The sequence below is a fragment of the Microtus oregoni genome, unplaced genomic scaffold (genome assembly GCF_018167655.1).
Source record: "Microtus oregoni isolate MIOR12 unplaced genomic scaffold, Mior012 000032F_ref0000030, whole genome shotgun sequence".
Classification (NCBI taxonomy): Eukaryota; Metazoa; Chordata; class Mammalia; order Rodentia; family Cricetidae; genus Microtus; species Microtus oregoni.
Genome location: NW_024543091.1, coordinates 27,780,975 through 27,798,015, shown reverse-complemented (window position 1 = coordinate 27,798,015; position 17,041 = coordinate 27,780,975). Strand labels below are relative to the sequence as shown.

At 42.2% G+C, this 17,041-nt stretch overlaps 1 protein-coding gene across 2 annotated transcripts in view; it reads right to left on the bottom strand.

Annotated features, from left to right (window-relative positions):
- Positions 1-16,306, bottom strand: part of Arih1 (ariadne RBR E3 ubiquitin protein ligase 1) — a 95,777-nt gene extending 79,471 nt beyond the window's left edge. Inside the window, exon 1 of one of the 2 annotated variants that reach the window (XM_041679453.1) lies at positions 15,621-16,306. In XM_041679453.1, coding sequence (XP_041535387.1) covers positions 15,621-15,989 — 369 coding nt within the window. In that variant the 5' untranslated portion in view covers positions 15,990-16,306. The remainder of the gene's footprint in view (positions 1-15,620) is intronic. The other variant, XM_041679452.1, reaches the window with a different exon arrangement.
- Positions 16,307-17,041: the final 735 nt, after the last annotated feature.

Sequence of the window (17,041 nt, the reverse complement as noted above, 5' to 3'; positions counted from 1 at the left end):
ATTTAAAAAGCAAAGTAGAATCTGACCTATAACTTCAAATTCATATTCACATTTTAAGAGGCTTCTACTTAATACTCCAAAATACTAGTTTAAGTCAGCCTAAGTATTACACTGTTAAATTTTAGTCAGACATTTCCCATAAATGCCCATTTCACCTGTCTTTACCAAAAGCTGTCTACAGGCAAAAGAAATATTTTTTTTGCATGAATCTAAAATAACGGATTTTAAAAAATTTAAGGAAAAGTTGTCAGACAGTGGTAGCACACACCTTTAATCCCAGCACTCAGGAGGCAGAGGCAGGTGGATCTCTGTGAGTTCAAGGCCAGACCAGACTACAGAGCAAGTTCCAGAACAGCCTACACAGCGAAACCATGTCTCGAAAAGAAAGGAGGAGAGGAAAATGGAAGAGGAGGAGAGGAGAGGAGGAAAAGTTCTCCTCCCCCCATTTCTAGAGGATCTACCATTGTAATCCATTAAACCAGGAGCAAGTAAAAAAGTGTGATCTTAAGTCCTGAAAAAAGTCACACTTATGAAGATTCCGCAGAGTGACTAGGACTTCCTTGGATATGGGGAAATCAACATTACAGACCAGGAACCAAAATTATCTTGCACTATCTTAAGGTCTATTAATAGGCACCTATTATCTACCCATCTCTGTATCCAATCTAATTTCCTTTTGACTATTAGGTTAAATCTTTAGAATGAGTAATTAGCAGATTACTAGCTTCCATCCATCCAAAAGCTAAGACATACAGCATGAAAGATTTCCCATATTTGATGTAACTCATCTGAGTTCCCCATTAATGTATGGCAAACATACTGGCTTGAGACTTTCATTTGTTCTGACTAAAAAAGGTTCCAATAACCATTTCCACAGTGGAATCTGTCATTCACAGTTACTTGAATCTGTAGTCCTTCATACCTGGCTTAGACAACCATCTCTAATTCTGGAGCAAGATAATAGTAACCAAATACAATGCATGATCTTTGCCAAAAAGACAGACTGAGGGACTGGGGATGTAACCTGGTGACTGAGAAAGGTGTTTTTAACCTAGTATTGTGAAAGCTATCCTTCTCCACCCATTTCAGACCATTCTTCCTTGCTAGATTAGTCTAACAGAATTCTCACCACACTTTTATTTACATGATCAGTGACCAACAGGTGCTTTTGCACTAGTTCCACCAAGTTGGAATGTTTCAAGTTGTTTAACACTGTCTTAGGGATTAAGTCTATTTTAACAGCACTATCCTAAATCTTTCAGAAACAGGTCATGCTGCCTACTAATTGACTGTGTCCATCTCCTATCACTCAATAATCTAGAATGACAATCTGTTTCTTACTGTTCATTCAATACCCAACCACTGCTCCTGCCTTTGTCTGCTGCCTCCTACTCTTTTTCTGTCTACTAAGTTATTAATCATTTTTCTTTTCCTTTCTTTCTGGAGTCAAATTCTCCTTACATAATCCTAACTGTCCTGGAACTCACTTTGTAGACAAGACTGGTCTCAACCTCAAGAGATTTGCCTGCTTCTACCTCCAAAGAGCTGGAAGTAAGGGTGTGCACCATGAACTAGTAGTATGTAACCCAGGATGGCTTCAAACTCACAGCAATCCTATTAGTTATAGGCATGAGCCACCATGCCCCAGGTTGTTTTGTTTATTTTTAAGTTAGAGGTTACAAAGGAAAACGAGTCACACAAGCATCAACATTCAATTTCCTGACTGTTTTGGACATCTAAGGAGAAAAATTAACCTGACTCAAAGTTTATGCTGTTCCAAGCAGTGGTGGTGGCACATGACTTTAGTTCCAGCACTCAGAGGCAGAAGCAAGCGGATCCCTGAGAGTTCTAGCCAGCCTGGTCTACAGAATGAATTCCAGGGTGACCAGGGCTACACAGAGAAACCATCTTAAATTTCAGCCTTTAATACCAGCACTCTGGAGGCAGAGGCAGGCAGATCTTTGTGAGTTCGAGGACAGCCTGGTCTACAGAGCGAGTTCCAGGACAGCTAGGGCTGTTACACAGAAAAACCCTGTCTTGAAAAACCAAAAATAAATAAATGAATGAATAAATAAATAAATAAATAAATAAAAAATAAAAATTCAAAGTTTGCATTGCAATTTCAATGTTCTTCATTTAACCTAGCTGGAATACCTAAAAAGGATAAAAACATTTTTTTAAATTCACAGTTACCTAGTTAGTACTATTTAGCAACTGCTTTTATTTTTATAAATGAGGAGTCAGAGAAGCACACAGAACTCAAAACTATTAATAAAACAGTTACACAAGATGAGTGACTTATTTACTGGTTACTGCAAAACCTACCAGTATCTGCAACAAGATATAAACAAGCAAATCTGCCTTAGGTATTTATCTGGCATTTACTTAACTGAGCACGGTGTCCATACTCTGTTTTAGTGTTCTTTCTACCTTATGAAACTAATGCCTGAACACACATGCACAGGCACAAATTCAAAATATCAATGCAAAACAATCTCCCTAATCAACAATTTGTAAGAAGAGTGTTTTATTCTGAATTCTATACACCCCTGAAAAAAAAGTTAACACATTCTCCAATGTGTTAAATGTCTTTTAAAATCACAGAAAAGCTTATTATGAGGCAGGTTTACAAATTTAAAATTCAATACTACAGGGAGACATTAGCATATGGAGAACTTAAGTCAAAGGTACTCAAACAAGAAAGGCATTCGCTTCTAAAAGCTGTGGAAATTTTAATAACATATATAACATGGAAGTAGAACTCCATAAACAGCCATCACAACCATGAAGATCTCTTCAATCTTTTTCATCTGACTACATGATAACCAGAACTTCTATTGACTCCAGCATTAACCAAATATTTAAGCAAGCTTAGTGTCATCCCTAACTTTTCAATTCTTGTTTAAATGTTACATTCTAATTTTTTATTTAAGATTTTTATTTTATGTACATTAGTGTTTATCCAGCATGTATGTCTGTGTGAGAATGTAAGATCTTTTCGAGTTACAGACAGTTGTGAGCTGTCATATAGGTGGCTGAGACTTGAACCTGGATCCTCTGTAAGAGCAGCTAGTGCTGAACCAGCTCTCCAGTGCCTTTTTGTTTTTTAAAACAGGGTTTCTCCAACCTTTCTCAAGACCCAATAATACCACTTTTAGGTATATATCCAAAGGATGCCCAATCGTGCCACAAGGACATGTGCTCAACTATGTTCATAGCAGCTTTGTTTGTCATAGCCAGAACCTGGAAGCAACCTAAATGCCCCTCGATTGAAGAATGGATAAAAAAAAAAAAAATGTGGTACGTTTACACAATGGAGTACTACACAGCAGAAAAAAATAACGACAGCTTGAACTTTGCAGGAAAATGGATGGAGCTAGAAAACACCATTTTGAATGAGGTAACCCAGACACAGAAAGACAATCATCACATGTACTCACTCATAGGTGGTTTTTAAACATAAAGCAAAGAAAGCCAGCCTACAAACCACAATCCCAGAGAACTTAGACAACAACGAGGACACTAAGAGAGACTTACATAGATCTAATCTACATGGGAAGTAGAAAGTAGAAAAAGACAAAATCTCTTGAGTAAATTGGGAGCATGAGGATCTTGGGAGAGGGCTGAAGGGGGGAGGGGAGAGACAGGGAGGGGAGCAGAGAAAAATGTAGAGCTCAATAAATATCATGGAAGAAAAAAAAAATCCAAATCTAACTGAGCTCAGAACTCTCCGATCACTCCAATATGTTGGACACAAGTAGAGACCGAGTTTGCAAGCTTGTATAAGAATCAAGGCCCTTTGCTTTTATAAAAACAAAACAAAACAGGGTTTCTCTGTATAGTTGCCCTGGAAACTTGCTCCGCAGACCAGACTGGCCTCAAGCTTGAGTGCTGAGATTAAACACCCAGCTTATACTTTCTTATGGGTAGTTAGAATATTTTGTGAAATTTGAGGTCCAATTGGCTTTAGTTGGATAAAACGCAACATTACCAATCAAGCTTCAGATATTGTCATATATTCTAAGAACTCAGCTATAACTATACCAAGGAAATATGAGTAGAGATGAAGATGAAAATGAAAACAAAGAAGATGAAGATGGAAGAGGAAGAAAAGACAACAATGACAATCACAACCACTAGTAATAGTAATAAGTTCATCTAAAATTCTCTAAAGGTCTATGTTCTTGGGCCAGGACAGATAGCTCAGTTGATAAAGAGTTTGCTGTACAAATACAAGGACTTGAGTTTGGATCCCAAGCACACAAAAAGCAGGGTATGGTAGCCTGCTTTTAATCCTAGCACTGAATGACAGAAGCACACACAAAAAGCAGGGTATGGTAGCCTGCTTTTAATCTTAGCACTGAAGGACAGAAACAAGAGGATTGGGGGGGAGCAGGAGGGCCAGGCAGTTAACCAGTGACCCTGCCTCATAAAAAGAAAGCCAAGGAGATTGCTCAGCGGTTAAGAGCATTCATTGCTATGGCTGAGGATCCAGATTTGACTCCCAGCATTCATGCTGTAGTTTACAACCATTCCTAACTCCAGTTCCAAATAACAAGGAATCTTCTCATCTCTATGGACACCAGGCATGCACATGGTGCACATACATAAATGAAGGCAAACATTCATGCATACAAAATAAATCTAAAATTAAAAAAAAAAAACAGTTGGAGTGATAAAGAAAGACACCTCACTTCTTCTACACAGGTACTGTACAACTCCACACATCATATAAAATTAGGTGTAGGCCTAGTTCAAGCCTAGTTGAAATGTAAAATCTTAAAGATAGACCTCTGACTCTATTTAATTAGACTTATAGGTCACAGCAATAAGGTCACAACTCAGAACGCATTGGCCAGCTCTATTCAAGTCAGTCTCAAGGACACAGGAAGGGAAAGGGGTAATAGTGAAGCAAAAATTTTCAAAACAAGACAAAAAGAATTCACATGTGTGTTTTTTACTGTTATATCTTATGACCACTTGGACAAGTCATTTAATTCCTCTCACCTTCAACTTCCTTACCCATAAAACAGCGAAATACTGTCTATCCTTTTTTGTTATATTTGCTTGCTTTTTGAGAAGGGTCTCACATCACCCTACCTGATTTAGAACTCAGAGTGTTATGATTAAAGGCACATCATCACCCTGCTTGAGTTTTCTTTTCTTTTTCAATGTTTTTTATTTATTCTTTGAGAATGTAATGCAATATATTTTAATTCAATTCTTGCCACTCCCAGATCTTCCTCCACTTTCTTATGCACCCCACTCTGTCGTCTGTGTACATGTTCCATTTTCTATCACCCTTTTCTGGTTGTTTTAAATTTTCTGATACCTCTTTGTATGTGTGTCCTACAGGCATTTGTATTTATGTGTTCCTGTGCCTCTATCTGGAGGCTTTGCATTCACCAAGCACTTTGTTTTTTGGGGGCAGGGTCACTTACTGGCCTGCAACCCACCAACTAGCCAGCAAGTCACAGAGAAACTCCCCCACCTCTCCAGCACTAGTATTACAAGCAGGTGTTGTGGGAGGTCCTTCGGCTCCTCCAGCCAATAGCCGCTGAGATACCAGCCCATTGGGGCGTGGTCTCTCTCTTTAAAAAAGCGGCCACTTCCCTCCTCAAGCTCTCTTTGCTTCCTGCTCCGTTTCCAGCAACTAGACTCCTTTCTGATTGCGCAGAGGGCTGTTGTCTGGGACGGTGATCTGTAAGTTTTTTCTCCTTTAAATAAATACCACCGTATTCATCATAATTCCAAACTGGTGTGGGATTGTTTATGACTTACGCCTTCAAGCATGCATCATCATGCCCTGCTTTTTTTATTTTAATTCTAAGGATTAAAGTCAGGTTCCCATGTTTGAAAGGTAACCACTAGCACCAGGCTGTGGTGGTGCAGACCTTTGTGAGTTCAAGGCCAGCCTGGTCTACAAAAGCTAGTTCCAGGACAGGCTTCAAAGCCACAGAGAAACCCTGTGGGGGGAGGGAGGGGAGTAACCATTAGCTTGACCAAGCTCTATTACATCCCTGATTTCCAATATTTCTAAAAAGAGCCTTGTAATAACTGCTAACTGTATCTAATAAGACTATACTATTTTCCTAAAATCTAACTTGTCCTTTTAGAAAGGAAGACTGGGGCTGGAGAGATGGCTCAGTGGTTGGGAGCATTGCCTGCTCTTCCAAGGGTCCTGGGTTCAGTTCCCGGCAACCACATGGTGGCTCACAACCATCTGTGAGGAGGTCTGGTGCCCTCTTCTGGCCTTCAGGCATGCACACGGATAGAATATTGTATACATAATAAATAAAATAAATATAAAAAAAAAAAGAAGAAGAAAATAGAAAGGAAGACTGCAATGGGCCACTATTCAAGAAAGGAAATACCAGAACCCACACCAGAACCGTCATCTTGTGAAAATAGCATTTAAGGGACTAGGGCTATAGTTCAAAAACAGAGCAATGTATGAGGGCCTTGCAACTAACTTAACTAAAAAAATCACAAACTAGAGGGCTGGAGAGATAGCTCAGTGGTTAAGAGCATTGCCTGCTCTTCCAAAGGTCCTGAGTTCAATTCCCAGCAACCACATGGTGGCTCACAACCATCTGTAATGGGGTCTGGTGCCCTCCTCTGGCCTGCAGGCAGACACACAGAATATTGTATACATAATAAATAAATATATTTTTTAAAAAAAATCACGAACTAGAAGGATAGGTCCCTGGCATAGAGTGGCATATTAAGACTCTTAACTTTGGAAACCATGCAAAACCATCACCAAAACTAGGACACAAATAAATCAAAGTGGGCATAGTAAATTCTGAGTTATTGCCTTTATTATCAAGTTGTATATAGACCACTCTGCTTTCCTACACTCTGGGCCCTGAAAAGAAAAGGAATATACTTTGCTCATCTTTGCATAACTACTACCAAGCACATATATCAGGAGAAGCATATGGATTTAAAGGATGGTTATAGATTTGGCAGAACATAAGGAATGAGGATTATATGATAATTTCAGAGACAACAAAATCCACAAAAGCCAAATTAAAGACAAACAGTGGCCTAAGAAAAGCCAAAGAACAATCCAGAAGTAAATCCTGCAATGGGCATAGGAAACAGCTTAGGTAACAAGAACTAAGGCTGGTGACCCTTATACCTGAAGTGACTTTTTTCTCCTAAGGGACCTTTCTTAGTACTTCTGGGAGCAAGCAGCTTGACCATTTATCACAGAAGGATACTGCTGAGACACAGCTTGGTATATGTGACCTTACTACCCCAAGGTGTTCACATTCAAATACCTAGACTCTGAGACTATATAATAATGCAAGGGGAAATTAACATTGCAAATAGAAGTAAGACTAATACAAGCTGATCTTGAAGTAAGATAGCCTATAAGATCCATGTTAGTCCTTTAAAATGGAAAAAAAAAGGCAGAATCAGAAATCTGAAGATGCCCTGATGCTGGAGAATGGAGGAAGGTCTGAGATCAAAATATGGGGTATTATCTTGCAGTGAGAAAGGACAAAAAAAAATCTTCCAGAAAAACAAAGGCTGCTGACACCCAACCCAGATCTTTAGCCTGAGAGCCAATTCAAACTTCTGATCATCAGTACTACTTAATAATGAATTTGTATTTTAAGTCACTAAACTTTTGTGATTTATCAGAGCAACAGTAAGAAAATAATACACACACCAGGTAACGGTGGCAAACACCTTTATCTCAGCATTTGGGTAGCAGAGGCAGGTGGAACTCCTAAATTTGAAGCCAGCCTGGCCAACAGAGCAAGTTCCAGGGCAGCCATAAAGAAACCCTGTCTCAAAAAAAAACAAAAACAAAAACAAACAAACAAATAAATAAAAAAAAGAAAAAGGCACTATGAAGTGACTCAGCTGATTCAGGTACTAGAACTCAAGCAGCTCGAAAGGTCGGGCCTATAATATCAGCTCTCAAGAGCCAGAGGCAGGAAGGTCACAAACTCAAAGTCAGCCTAAATAACTTATCAAAACCCTGTCCCTTGGGACTGGATAGATGGCTCAGTGGTTAAGAGCTTTGCCTGAGTTCAATTCCCAGCAACCATATATATGGTGGCTCACAACCATCTGTAATGAGACTTGGTACCCTCTTCCAGCCTGCACTGTATACATAATAAATAAATAAATATTAAAAAAACAAAAACCCTGTCCCAAAATTTAAAAGTTAAGGGGGACAGACAAAAAAAAATTAAAAGTTAAAAAAAAGGACAAAGTGTGAAGGCAAGTGCCTATAATCCTATAATCCCAGTACTGGGGAGGTAAAGGAGATGATCGGCCAGGTCATCCACAGCCATATAATTTCCAGTCCTGTGGGGGCTATGTGAGACCCTGACTCAAAACAAAATGGTTGTGTTTCTATTTTTTAAGTGGCAGTGTACTTTGCTTAGCATGCATGAAGTCCTAGGTTCAATCCTTAGTACCTAGAAATACTTTTAAAAGTAACCTGTGAGATGACTGTGCTGTTTTCTGGGTTCCACTGTGAGAATGGTATGAAGTTCTTTTTTCTCTGATTTTAACTATGTGGGTTTTTTTCCCCCTTTTAACTGAGCATTGTGGCACACTCCTTTAATTCCAGCACTTAGAATGCAGAGGCAGGTAGATCTTTTTGAGTTTGAGGCCAGTATGATCTACACATAGTTTCAGGGCAGTCAACAGTACATAAAAAGACCCTATCCCCCCCCAAAAAAAAATCTCCCTAGTTCTCAAAACTTTAAAAAAATAAATAACAAGCCTAGTCAGTAGTTCGTGTTTATTCATGAGGTAACATTAGTTTTTTTGACTGTAGAAATCATGTCTCTTTATTAGTATTAAAAACTCTACCATCATCTGTTGTGGAATATTAGTTTAAGATGTGTTACATTCATTTATGCTGTGGAACATTTGTTTGATGTTGTGCATTCTTTTATGTTGCATTTGTTTAACTCTGTGAAGCTGTGTTACTTTGCCTGTCTAAAACACCTAATTGGTTAATAAAAAGCTGAAGGGCCAATAGATACGCAGGAGAGAAATAGGCGGGGCTACCAGGCAAAGAGACTAGGAGGAAGGAGTAAAAAAAAGCAGGGGAGGATGACAGGGGCCAGCCATCCAGCCACACAACCAGACACAGAATAAGAAGGAAAGAAAAAATATACAGAAATAGAGAAAGGTAAAAGTCTAAAGGCAAAAGGTAGACAGGATAATTTAAGTTAGGAAAGCTGGCTAGAAATCCGCCAAACCAAGGATGGGCAAACATAAAAGAGTAATCTTCATATATTCATTCGAAGGTGGGTGGCTGGCCCTCAAAGTTTCAAAGAATAGAGTAAAAAGCAACAACAAACTACAATCATCCTTTACTTATGTTCTTCCGAGGCTCTAGTCACTCAGTTTGAAACACTTCTATTTAACTATTTTGTCCTAATGTGGTATTAAATTCATCTTAATTCATGCTTAATTTCAGATACTGTTCCAGAGGATGGGAGCCTGTAAGAGTTAGCCAAGAAGAGGCTAGATATAATGGGCCAGGCAGTGCTTAAATGAATACAATTTGTGTATTATTTCTGGGGCAAAGCTAGCCATGCGGGAGCAGGGTGGGATGAAAAGCAGGCCAGCCTGCAGTTCCTCACTACAAATGGCTCCCAGACGTGAATAACTGAATACACAGAAAACCTGAGAAAGCTTGGGAAAGAGTAAAGCATGTTTTCTTGGTAGCAGCAATTTCTCAGGTCTGCTCTGCTTGCTAGAGGCTGGCAGGTGCTCTCATCTAAGAGAGGCTTCCTGACTCAGCTTTAGCTGCAAAACCCTGCAGCTCTTTTAAGAGTTCCTGCCACAGCCGGGCGATGGTGGCACACGCCTTTAATCCCAGCACTTGGGAGGCAGAGGCAGGTAGATCTCTTTGAGTTCGAGACCAGCCTGGTCTACAGAGCTAGTTCCAGGACAGGCTCCAAAGCCACAGAGAAACCCTATCTCGAAAAAACAAAACAAACAAAAAAAAAAAAAAACAAAAAAGAGTTCCTGCCACAAAACACTTAAAAGGTGTTGAGGAAAAGCTGAATACATGCTTTTCGGTTTTCAGCCATAGCAGGAAAAAAGCTGCTCCGTTTTAAAATGCCGGCTTTCTGGGCCGTCCTGCCAGGGCAAACTCTCTTTCAGCCAGGCAGTCCGACTAAATCTGGTCTGTGAGCAGAATGCTGCAGCTTGCTTCCTGACAGGGACCTTGAACCACCACAGAGTTGTGGTAATAAAAATGGCTCCAGCAAGTACCTCTGCCACAAGGCTGAAAAGCTAAGGAATGGGCTGGATTCAGCCTTCAAAGCCATGGCTTTAATCCTCTCCTTAGACTCAAGTAGTTAGAAAAAGAGATATACAGTAAAGAGAGATTAAAAAAAAAAAAACTCTAAATGGTTTACAGTGTGTTTAAAAATATATGCAGGCTTGAAAAAAAGTTAAAGTTCTTAAAGAAAGAGTAGTTGGGTGTGGTGGTACACACCTTTAATTCCAACACTTGGTTTCTCATATTTTTTTTTTTTTTTTTGGTTTTTCGAGACAGGGTTTCTCTGTGGCTTTAGAGCCTGTCCTGGAACTAGCTCTTGTAGACCAGGCTGGCCTCGAACTCACGAGATCCGCCTGTCTCTGCCTCCCAAGTGCTGGGATTAAAGGCAAGCACCACCACCGCCCGGCTTAATTCCAACACTTGGGAGGCAGAGGTAGATTGACCACTGAGACTTCAAGGGGCAGAGGTAGACTGACCTCTGTGACTTCAAGGTGTGGCAGCACACCAGAGACAGAGGGATCTCTAAGAGTTCAAGGACAGTCTAGTCCACAGAGTCATTCCAGGACAAAGATATACAGAGAACCTGTCTCAAAAAATAAAAGTAAACAAATATGTAAGAGTTAGCCAAGAAGAGACTAGATATATAATGGGTCAGGCAGTGCTTAAAAGAACACAATTTGCGTGTTATTATTTCTGGGGCAAAGCTAGGCATGTGGGAGCCGGGTGGGATACTTAAAAGTATCAAGGTGTATGGGTTTAACAAAGTTAAACACCTGTTGATACTATGCCTTTAAAAGAAAAAAAAAGTGCTGGAGAGATGGTTTAGCAATTAAGAGGGCTTGTTACTCTTACACTGCAAGAATTCACTTCCACCAGGCACAGTGGCACTCATCTTTAATCCAGCACTCAGGAGACAGAAGCAGGCAGACCTCTGTTGCATTCTACAAACTGAGTTCCAGGACAGTCAAAGTTGTTACACAGAGAAACTCCCATCTTAAAGGGGGGGGAAAAAAATCCGTTCCCATCACCTATCTACTCAAGGCAACTCACAACCACGTGTCACTACAGCTCCAGGGCATCCAGTGCTCTCTTCTGGCCTCTGCAGGCATTCATGTACCCACACAACAGACGGATTTTAAAATAAAAAGTCTAAAAGAAAACCACAAACAAATTAAAAAAATACAAGTAACAAAAAATAAATAAGCAGAGTTCACCCTGCTATAGTAGCACTTGGTGTGTATGGCATATCTGTAGTACTGGCACCCAGAAAGCTGCAGCAAGACCATCTCTTGAATCCAGGAGCAAAATACAGAAATTCCGTCTCAAAACAAAACAGGACAAAATGAAATGAATTAAAAAGCATGAAAGGAGAAAAAAAAAGATAAATATATGATTATTATTTCATAAATAGAATGATAGTACAATGCACAGTGGCATAAGCCTAGAGTCCCAGGATGGCCTCAGCTGCACAATGAGACTCCTGTCTCAAAACAGCTCTGTGTGTGTGTGTCTGTGTGTACTTTTTTAAGGACTGGGGCATAGATTAGGAACAGAATACTTGCCTAGCATATATACCAGGCCCAGACTGAAGGGAATTCTAAGTTTAAGAGAAACCAGAGCTATCTATAACAAGACCCTTTTTGTTCTGTTTTGTTTTCTGAGATAGGGTTTTACTATGTTATTCTGGATGTCCTGGAACTCACTATGTAGATCAGACTGGCCTCAAACACACAGAAATCAATCTGACTCTGCCTCCTGAAGTGTTTGGATCAAACGTGTACACCACTACACCTCACTCCCCAAAGCAATGTTTTAAATGACCATTTGATAACAATTAGGCAACTACTGTAACTTGGAAAATACTATTAACACCATCCCAAAGCTTTAATTCTGCAAATGGACTTACACCAAGAAATAAGAAAATTCTACGACTAACCTCTGAAGATATGTAATGCTTATAAGTCAAACACCATAAAAACGTCAGCTATAGGTTGATTATAAAAATTAATGTGGGGGCTGGAGAGATGGCTCAGAGGTTAAGAGCATTGCCTGCTCTTCCAAAGGTCCTGAGTTCAATTCCCAGCAACCACATGGTGGCTCACAACCATCTGTGATGGGGTCTAGTGCCCTCTTCTGGTCTGCTAGCATACACACAAACAGAATATTGTATTCATAATAAATAAATAAATATTTAAAAAAAAAAATTAATGTGTAGGGCTGAAGAGATGACTCAGCGATTAAGAGCACTAACTGCTCTTCCAGAGGTCCTGAGTTCAATTCCCAGCAGTAACATGGTGGCTCACGATCATTTATAATGAGATCTGGCACCCTCTTCTGGCATGCAGGCATACATGGAAGGAATGTTGTATACATAATAAATAAATAAATCTTTAAAAAAATAATGTGTAATCACTAAATCTTGAAAAATCGTTACTTATTACAAAAAGTTCTTTAGACTGGCTTTGAAACCTATTTTTTCTCCCCACTGAAAACAGATCACACAAAATATCACACACACGCGCGCACATCTATACATACACACACATATACATACACAGATAGTTATATATAGTTATGCAGTATCTAGAGAAGTAGCTACAGTTCATATTTGGTTTCTCTCTCTGGTGGCTTATTTTGTTTTTAAGTTTCTCTTAAGAGGTTTTTCTTATGATGTGCACACATCAGTCCTACAGTTATTTGAGTTTAACTCTAAATAACCCAAAACATAATTAAGCCTAGTTATTCATTGATTGATTGATTGATTGGTTTTTCGAGGCAGGGTTTCTCTGTAGTTTTTTGTAGCCTGCCCTGGAACACTAGACCAGGCTGGTCTTGAACTCACAAAGATCCGTCCATCTCAGCTTCCTGAGTACTGGGATTAAAGGCATGTGCCACCGAGCCCTAAACCTAGTTCAGATGTACTTTTAAGCATTCAAGGAAAGATGGTCTGAGATATATCCTGACCTTTGCCTTGAGTGGTACTTCTAAATATAAATGTTCATGAACTCTATTTAAGAACATCCTAACTTACAAAAGCTGGAATAATGAAGCAAGGAAATATGGAAAAAGACCGGCCCCCAAGTAAGGGTCCCTCCTTTTTGTAGGCCTTGGTAGTTCAGAAGCATTTATTCTCTTATCTAAACTAAGAATGATGTCACACATTTCAACTATATTTCTGTTCCAGAAATGACATGTTTCTGACCTAGGTAACTTAAGACAAATCTAAGAACCGACAAAATTGTATGAGATTTAACTATAGTAAGATACACATTTATAAGTCAAAGTTATTTCTGATAAACACCCTTGAGTTATTTCAAATATTATTATAATACCAGTTACCTAGGTAGTAAATTTGAAAACATCAGATTTTATATAATTATATGAAAATAAAAAGAATTCAAGATTTAACCACAAATTCCTTATTAAAACAATTTTTCTGTTTCTTAAAAAGAAAAAAATAAATAAATCTCAATTGTCTAAGAATTAAACTATACCAGTGAAACTTATCTGACTTGTATAATCCTGCCATTTAGGCCGGAAGTGGTGGTGCACCCCTTTAATCCCAGCATTTAGGAGGCAGAGGCAGGCGGATCTCTGTGAATTCAAGGCCAGCCTGGTCTACAACAGCTAGTTCACAGGACAGGCTCTAATGCTACAGAGAAACCCTGTCTCGAAAAGCAAAATAATAATAATAATAATAATAATAAAAGCTTATTTTAAAAAAATCCTTCCTAGCCAGGCGATGGTGACGCACGCCTTTTATCCCAGCACTCGGGAGGCAGAGGCAGGCGGATCTCTGTGAGTTGAGACCAGCCTGGTCTACAGAGCTAGTTCCAGGACAGGCTCCAAAGCCACAGAGAAACCCTGTCTCGAAAAAAAAAAAAAAAAATCCTTCCATCTATTCCCGAGACTACATTATCTATATTGAAATGTGATACTACCACTAGATGAGATTTTTCCATTATTAAAAACACATTCTTTAATGCCTACATGATTTAATCTGCAAAACGGTGCCTACTGGATGAAACCATAAACATATTAATAATAGAAAGTCAGCAAGTGGCGGTGACACTGTTAAATCTGCCCATACTCAAGTTTAAAAAAAAAATAATGTGCTTTAAAACAAGAGTAATTTTTTACTCTGTAATTTCCTCCCATGTAACTACTGTTTTCTAAAAGTTGAACTAAATCAAGATTTCGTTTTCATTCATTTATTTTTGCAAAACTGAGGCCTGAATCTAAAGCCTCGAACACGCTAGTCCTGTGCTCTACTTGGGCTGTATCCTCGGTTCTCCTCTTTTTTGAGACAGTCTCACCAAGTTGCCCAGGACAGCCTGCAGATCAAGCAGGACCTAAACTTGCCATTAGCCTGCCTCAGCCCTCCAATCCCAAGTAGCTGGAATTTCAGACTTTTACACATGATCGGTGTCCTTTTCGTTTTTCAGTCGTACCCCATTCGTGACATTTTCCCCAAGCAAATCGAGATTTATTTACTAAAGCTCAAAAATACAAAGTATAATGTTATGTGAGATGTAGTTACTAGCTAAAAGAAAGCCTAACTTTCTGTGCACGAAATAGAAATCTCAAAAAGAGTTCAGATGCCTAAAGCTTTTTTAATTCACAAAAGAGTTTTGTCCAATTAGACAACACTGAATTTTATTGTTGCTGAAGCTACAAGAGTGTATAGGCAATCTGCAATAACTATTCCACCAGCTTCCATCACGTAGCAGGTCCCAAACAGAAAAGACAAAAAAAAGAAAGAGAAAAAAAGAAGGAAAGAAGGAAGGAAAGAGTAGGCACAAGCCTCACCATCAGAAAATAAAGCCCATCATCACCTCTTCCGAGAAATAGTTCCCTTCCCCCACCTCTAAGTAGCCACTTAAGACTGCCAAGGAGATCCATTTCTTTATTAGCCGGTGCCCACTTGGGGCAATCGCACACCAAAGCTGCTCTGAAGGGCCTGCCCTAATCCCGTGTGAAACTGCTCAAGAGACTCAAGGGCTAGGATAAACCTGGTGAAAAGGGTCGGATTCTTTCTGACACCTCTTCCACACTCACTCCCTCACCCTCTCCTCCAGCCCGCCCCGGTGGCCCATCCTCCGGCACGAGGAAGGACACCGGGGCCGTGGTCCTGCAGGAACTGCCGGACAGAGCCGCTCAGGCAGTCCCAGGCCTCCGCCATGCCAGGACTCCGGGAAGCACCGCCCAAAAGCACCTCCCAACCGGCCGGCAGAGCGGACAGGCCCCGGACGAGCCAGGCCCAGGCCTGTCCCTGGGGCGCCGCGCGGGCCTCCAGGGTCCGATCCTCCTGCCGGCCCCAGGGCCAGACGGCGTGGCGGAGGCCCCTCACCTGGATGACCTCGTTGACCTCCCGGATACATTCCACCATGTGCTGCAGGATCTGCTCGGCCGTGAGCACCTCGTAGCGGTAATCCTCCTCCTGCTCGTGCCCCGGGCCGCCGCCGCCACCGCCGCCGCCGCCACCTCCTCCAGGCCCCAGAGCGCTGCCGCCGCCGCCGCCCGTCTCCCCGCACAGCAGTCCGTCCCGCTCCCCGCCGACGCCCAGCCCGGGCTCCACCAGCTCCACCTCGCCCAGGTCCAGGTTATCATCGTCCGGCTCGTCCTCGTCGTCGTCCTCCTCCTCCTCGGCGCCGCTGTCCTCCTCGCTGCACTCCTCGTCCTCGTCGAACTCGTAGTTGTAGCCTTCGTCCGAGTCCATGGCGCGACGCGCGCGGGCCCGGCGGACGCTGGCCGCGGCGCGAAGAGGGCGGGGACGCCGAGGCCCCGGCTCTCGCTCCGGCTCCGGCTGCCGTCCGGACGCAGGCCTGGTTCCGGCCCCGTGGGCCGCGGCTGCTCCCCCGGTGCGGCGGTTGGAGGTGGGCGGCGGCGGCGGCCGGGAGGGCGCGGAGCAGGGCGGGAGGGAGCGCGGGGGCCGCTTGCTGCCCGCCTCAGTCAGACACCGCTCCGCTCCGGCCTCGGACGGAAAACAGTCCCAAGCGCCACCTCCGCGGCCGCTGCTACCGCTACTGAGCCAACAAAGGGGCGTGCGTCACCGCGTCGCGCTGCGTCATCGCGTCGGTCCCCTGTGCGTCACCGCGCCACGCCCCTTGGCCCCTGCGTAGTAAGAGGGGAGACCCCACGGCCGGCTGGAGAAGGACTTGATCGCGGCGGCGCGGGGACGACCGGGCTGGACTGAGAACCCGCAGGTCCTTGAGGCTGAGGCCTTCCGGTCGCTGGGAGGGGCCCGGGGAGCGCCCAGGCAGAGGTTTTTCGCTGCCGACCTTCCCCGCTTTGAGGCCTCACAGACACTGCTCGACCGCCCAGGCTAGTTCCGGAAAGCCGTCTGCTGCTCAACTAAAATTCCGGTTGCCTGAGTTACTGCCTGGAGGGTGGTAGTAATCGGAACTCCAAATTGTGTGACAGGTAGTTGGAGTGTTGCTGTCCACTCATGTGGATCTGCAGCGGTTCACGGGTCCCCTGATGCGACGTCATCCTAAAGAGACGTTTCATGAACTCATTTTGACCAGCACTTCTTGAGGGTCCTAAACAATACGAAAGCCATGGCTTTCCTCAGTTGATCTCTAAGGGCCTTCCAAAAATTATCGCTCAGTTTCACTGAGTTCTAGTGTCCATGTTATAGCACAGGCACCTAAGGCTCTAGAACAGAAAGGAGACAAGAAAGAGTGTAGCCCTGTGATTGCACTCTTGCCCACCATGCACAACGGCCCCGGTTTCAATCCCCAGCAGTGGAGCAAAGGCTTTCTGATATAT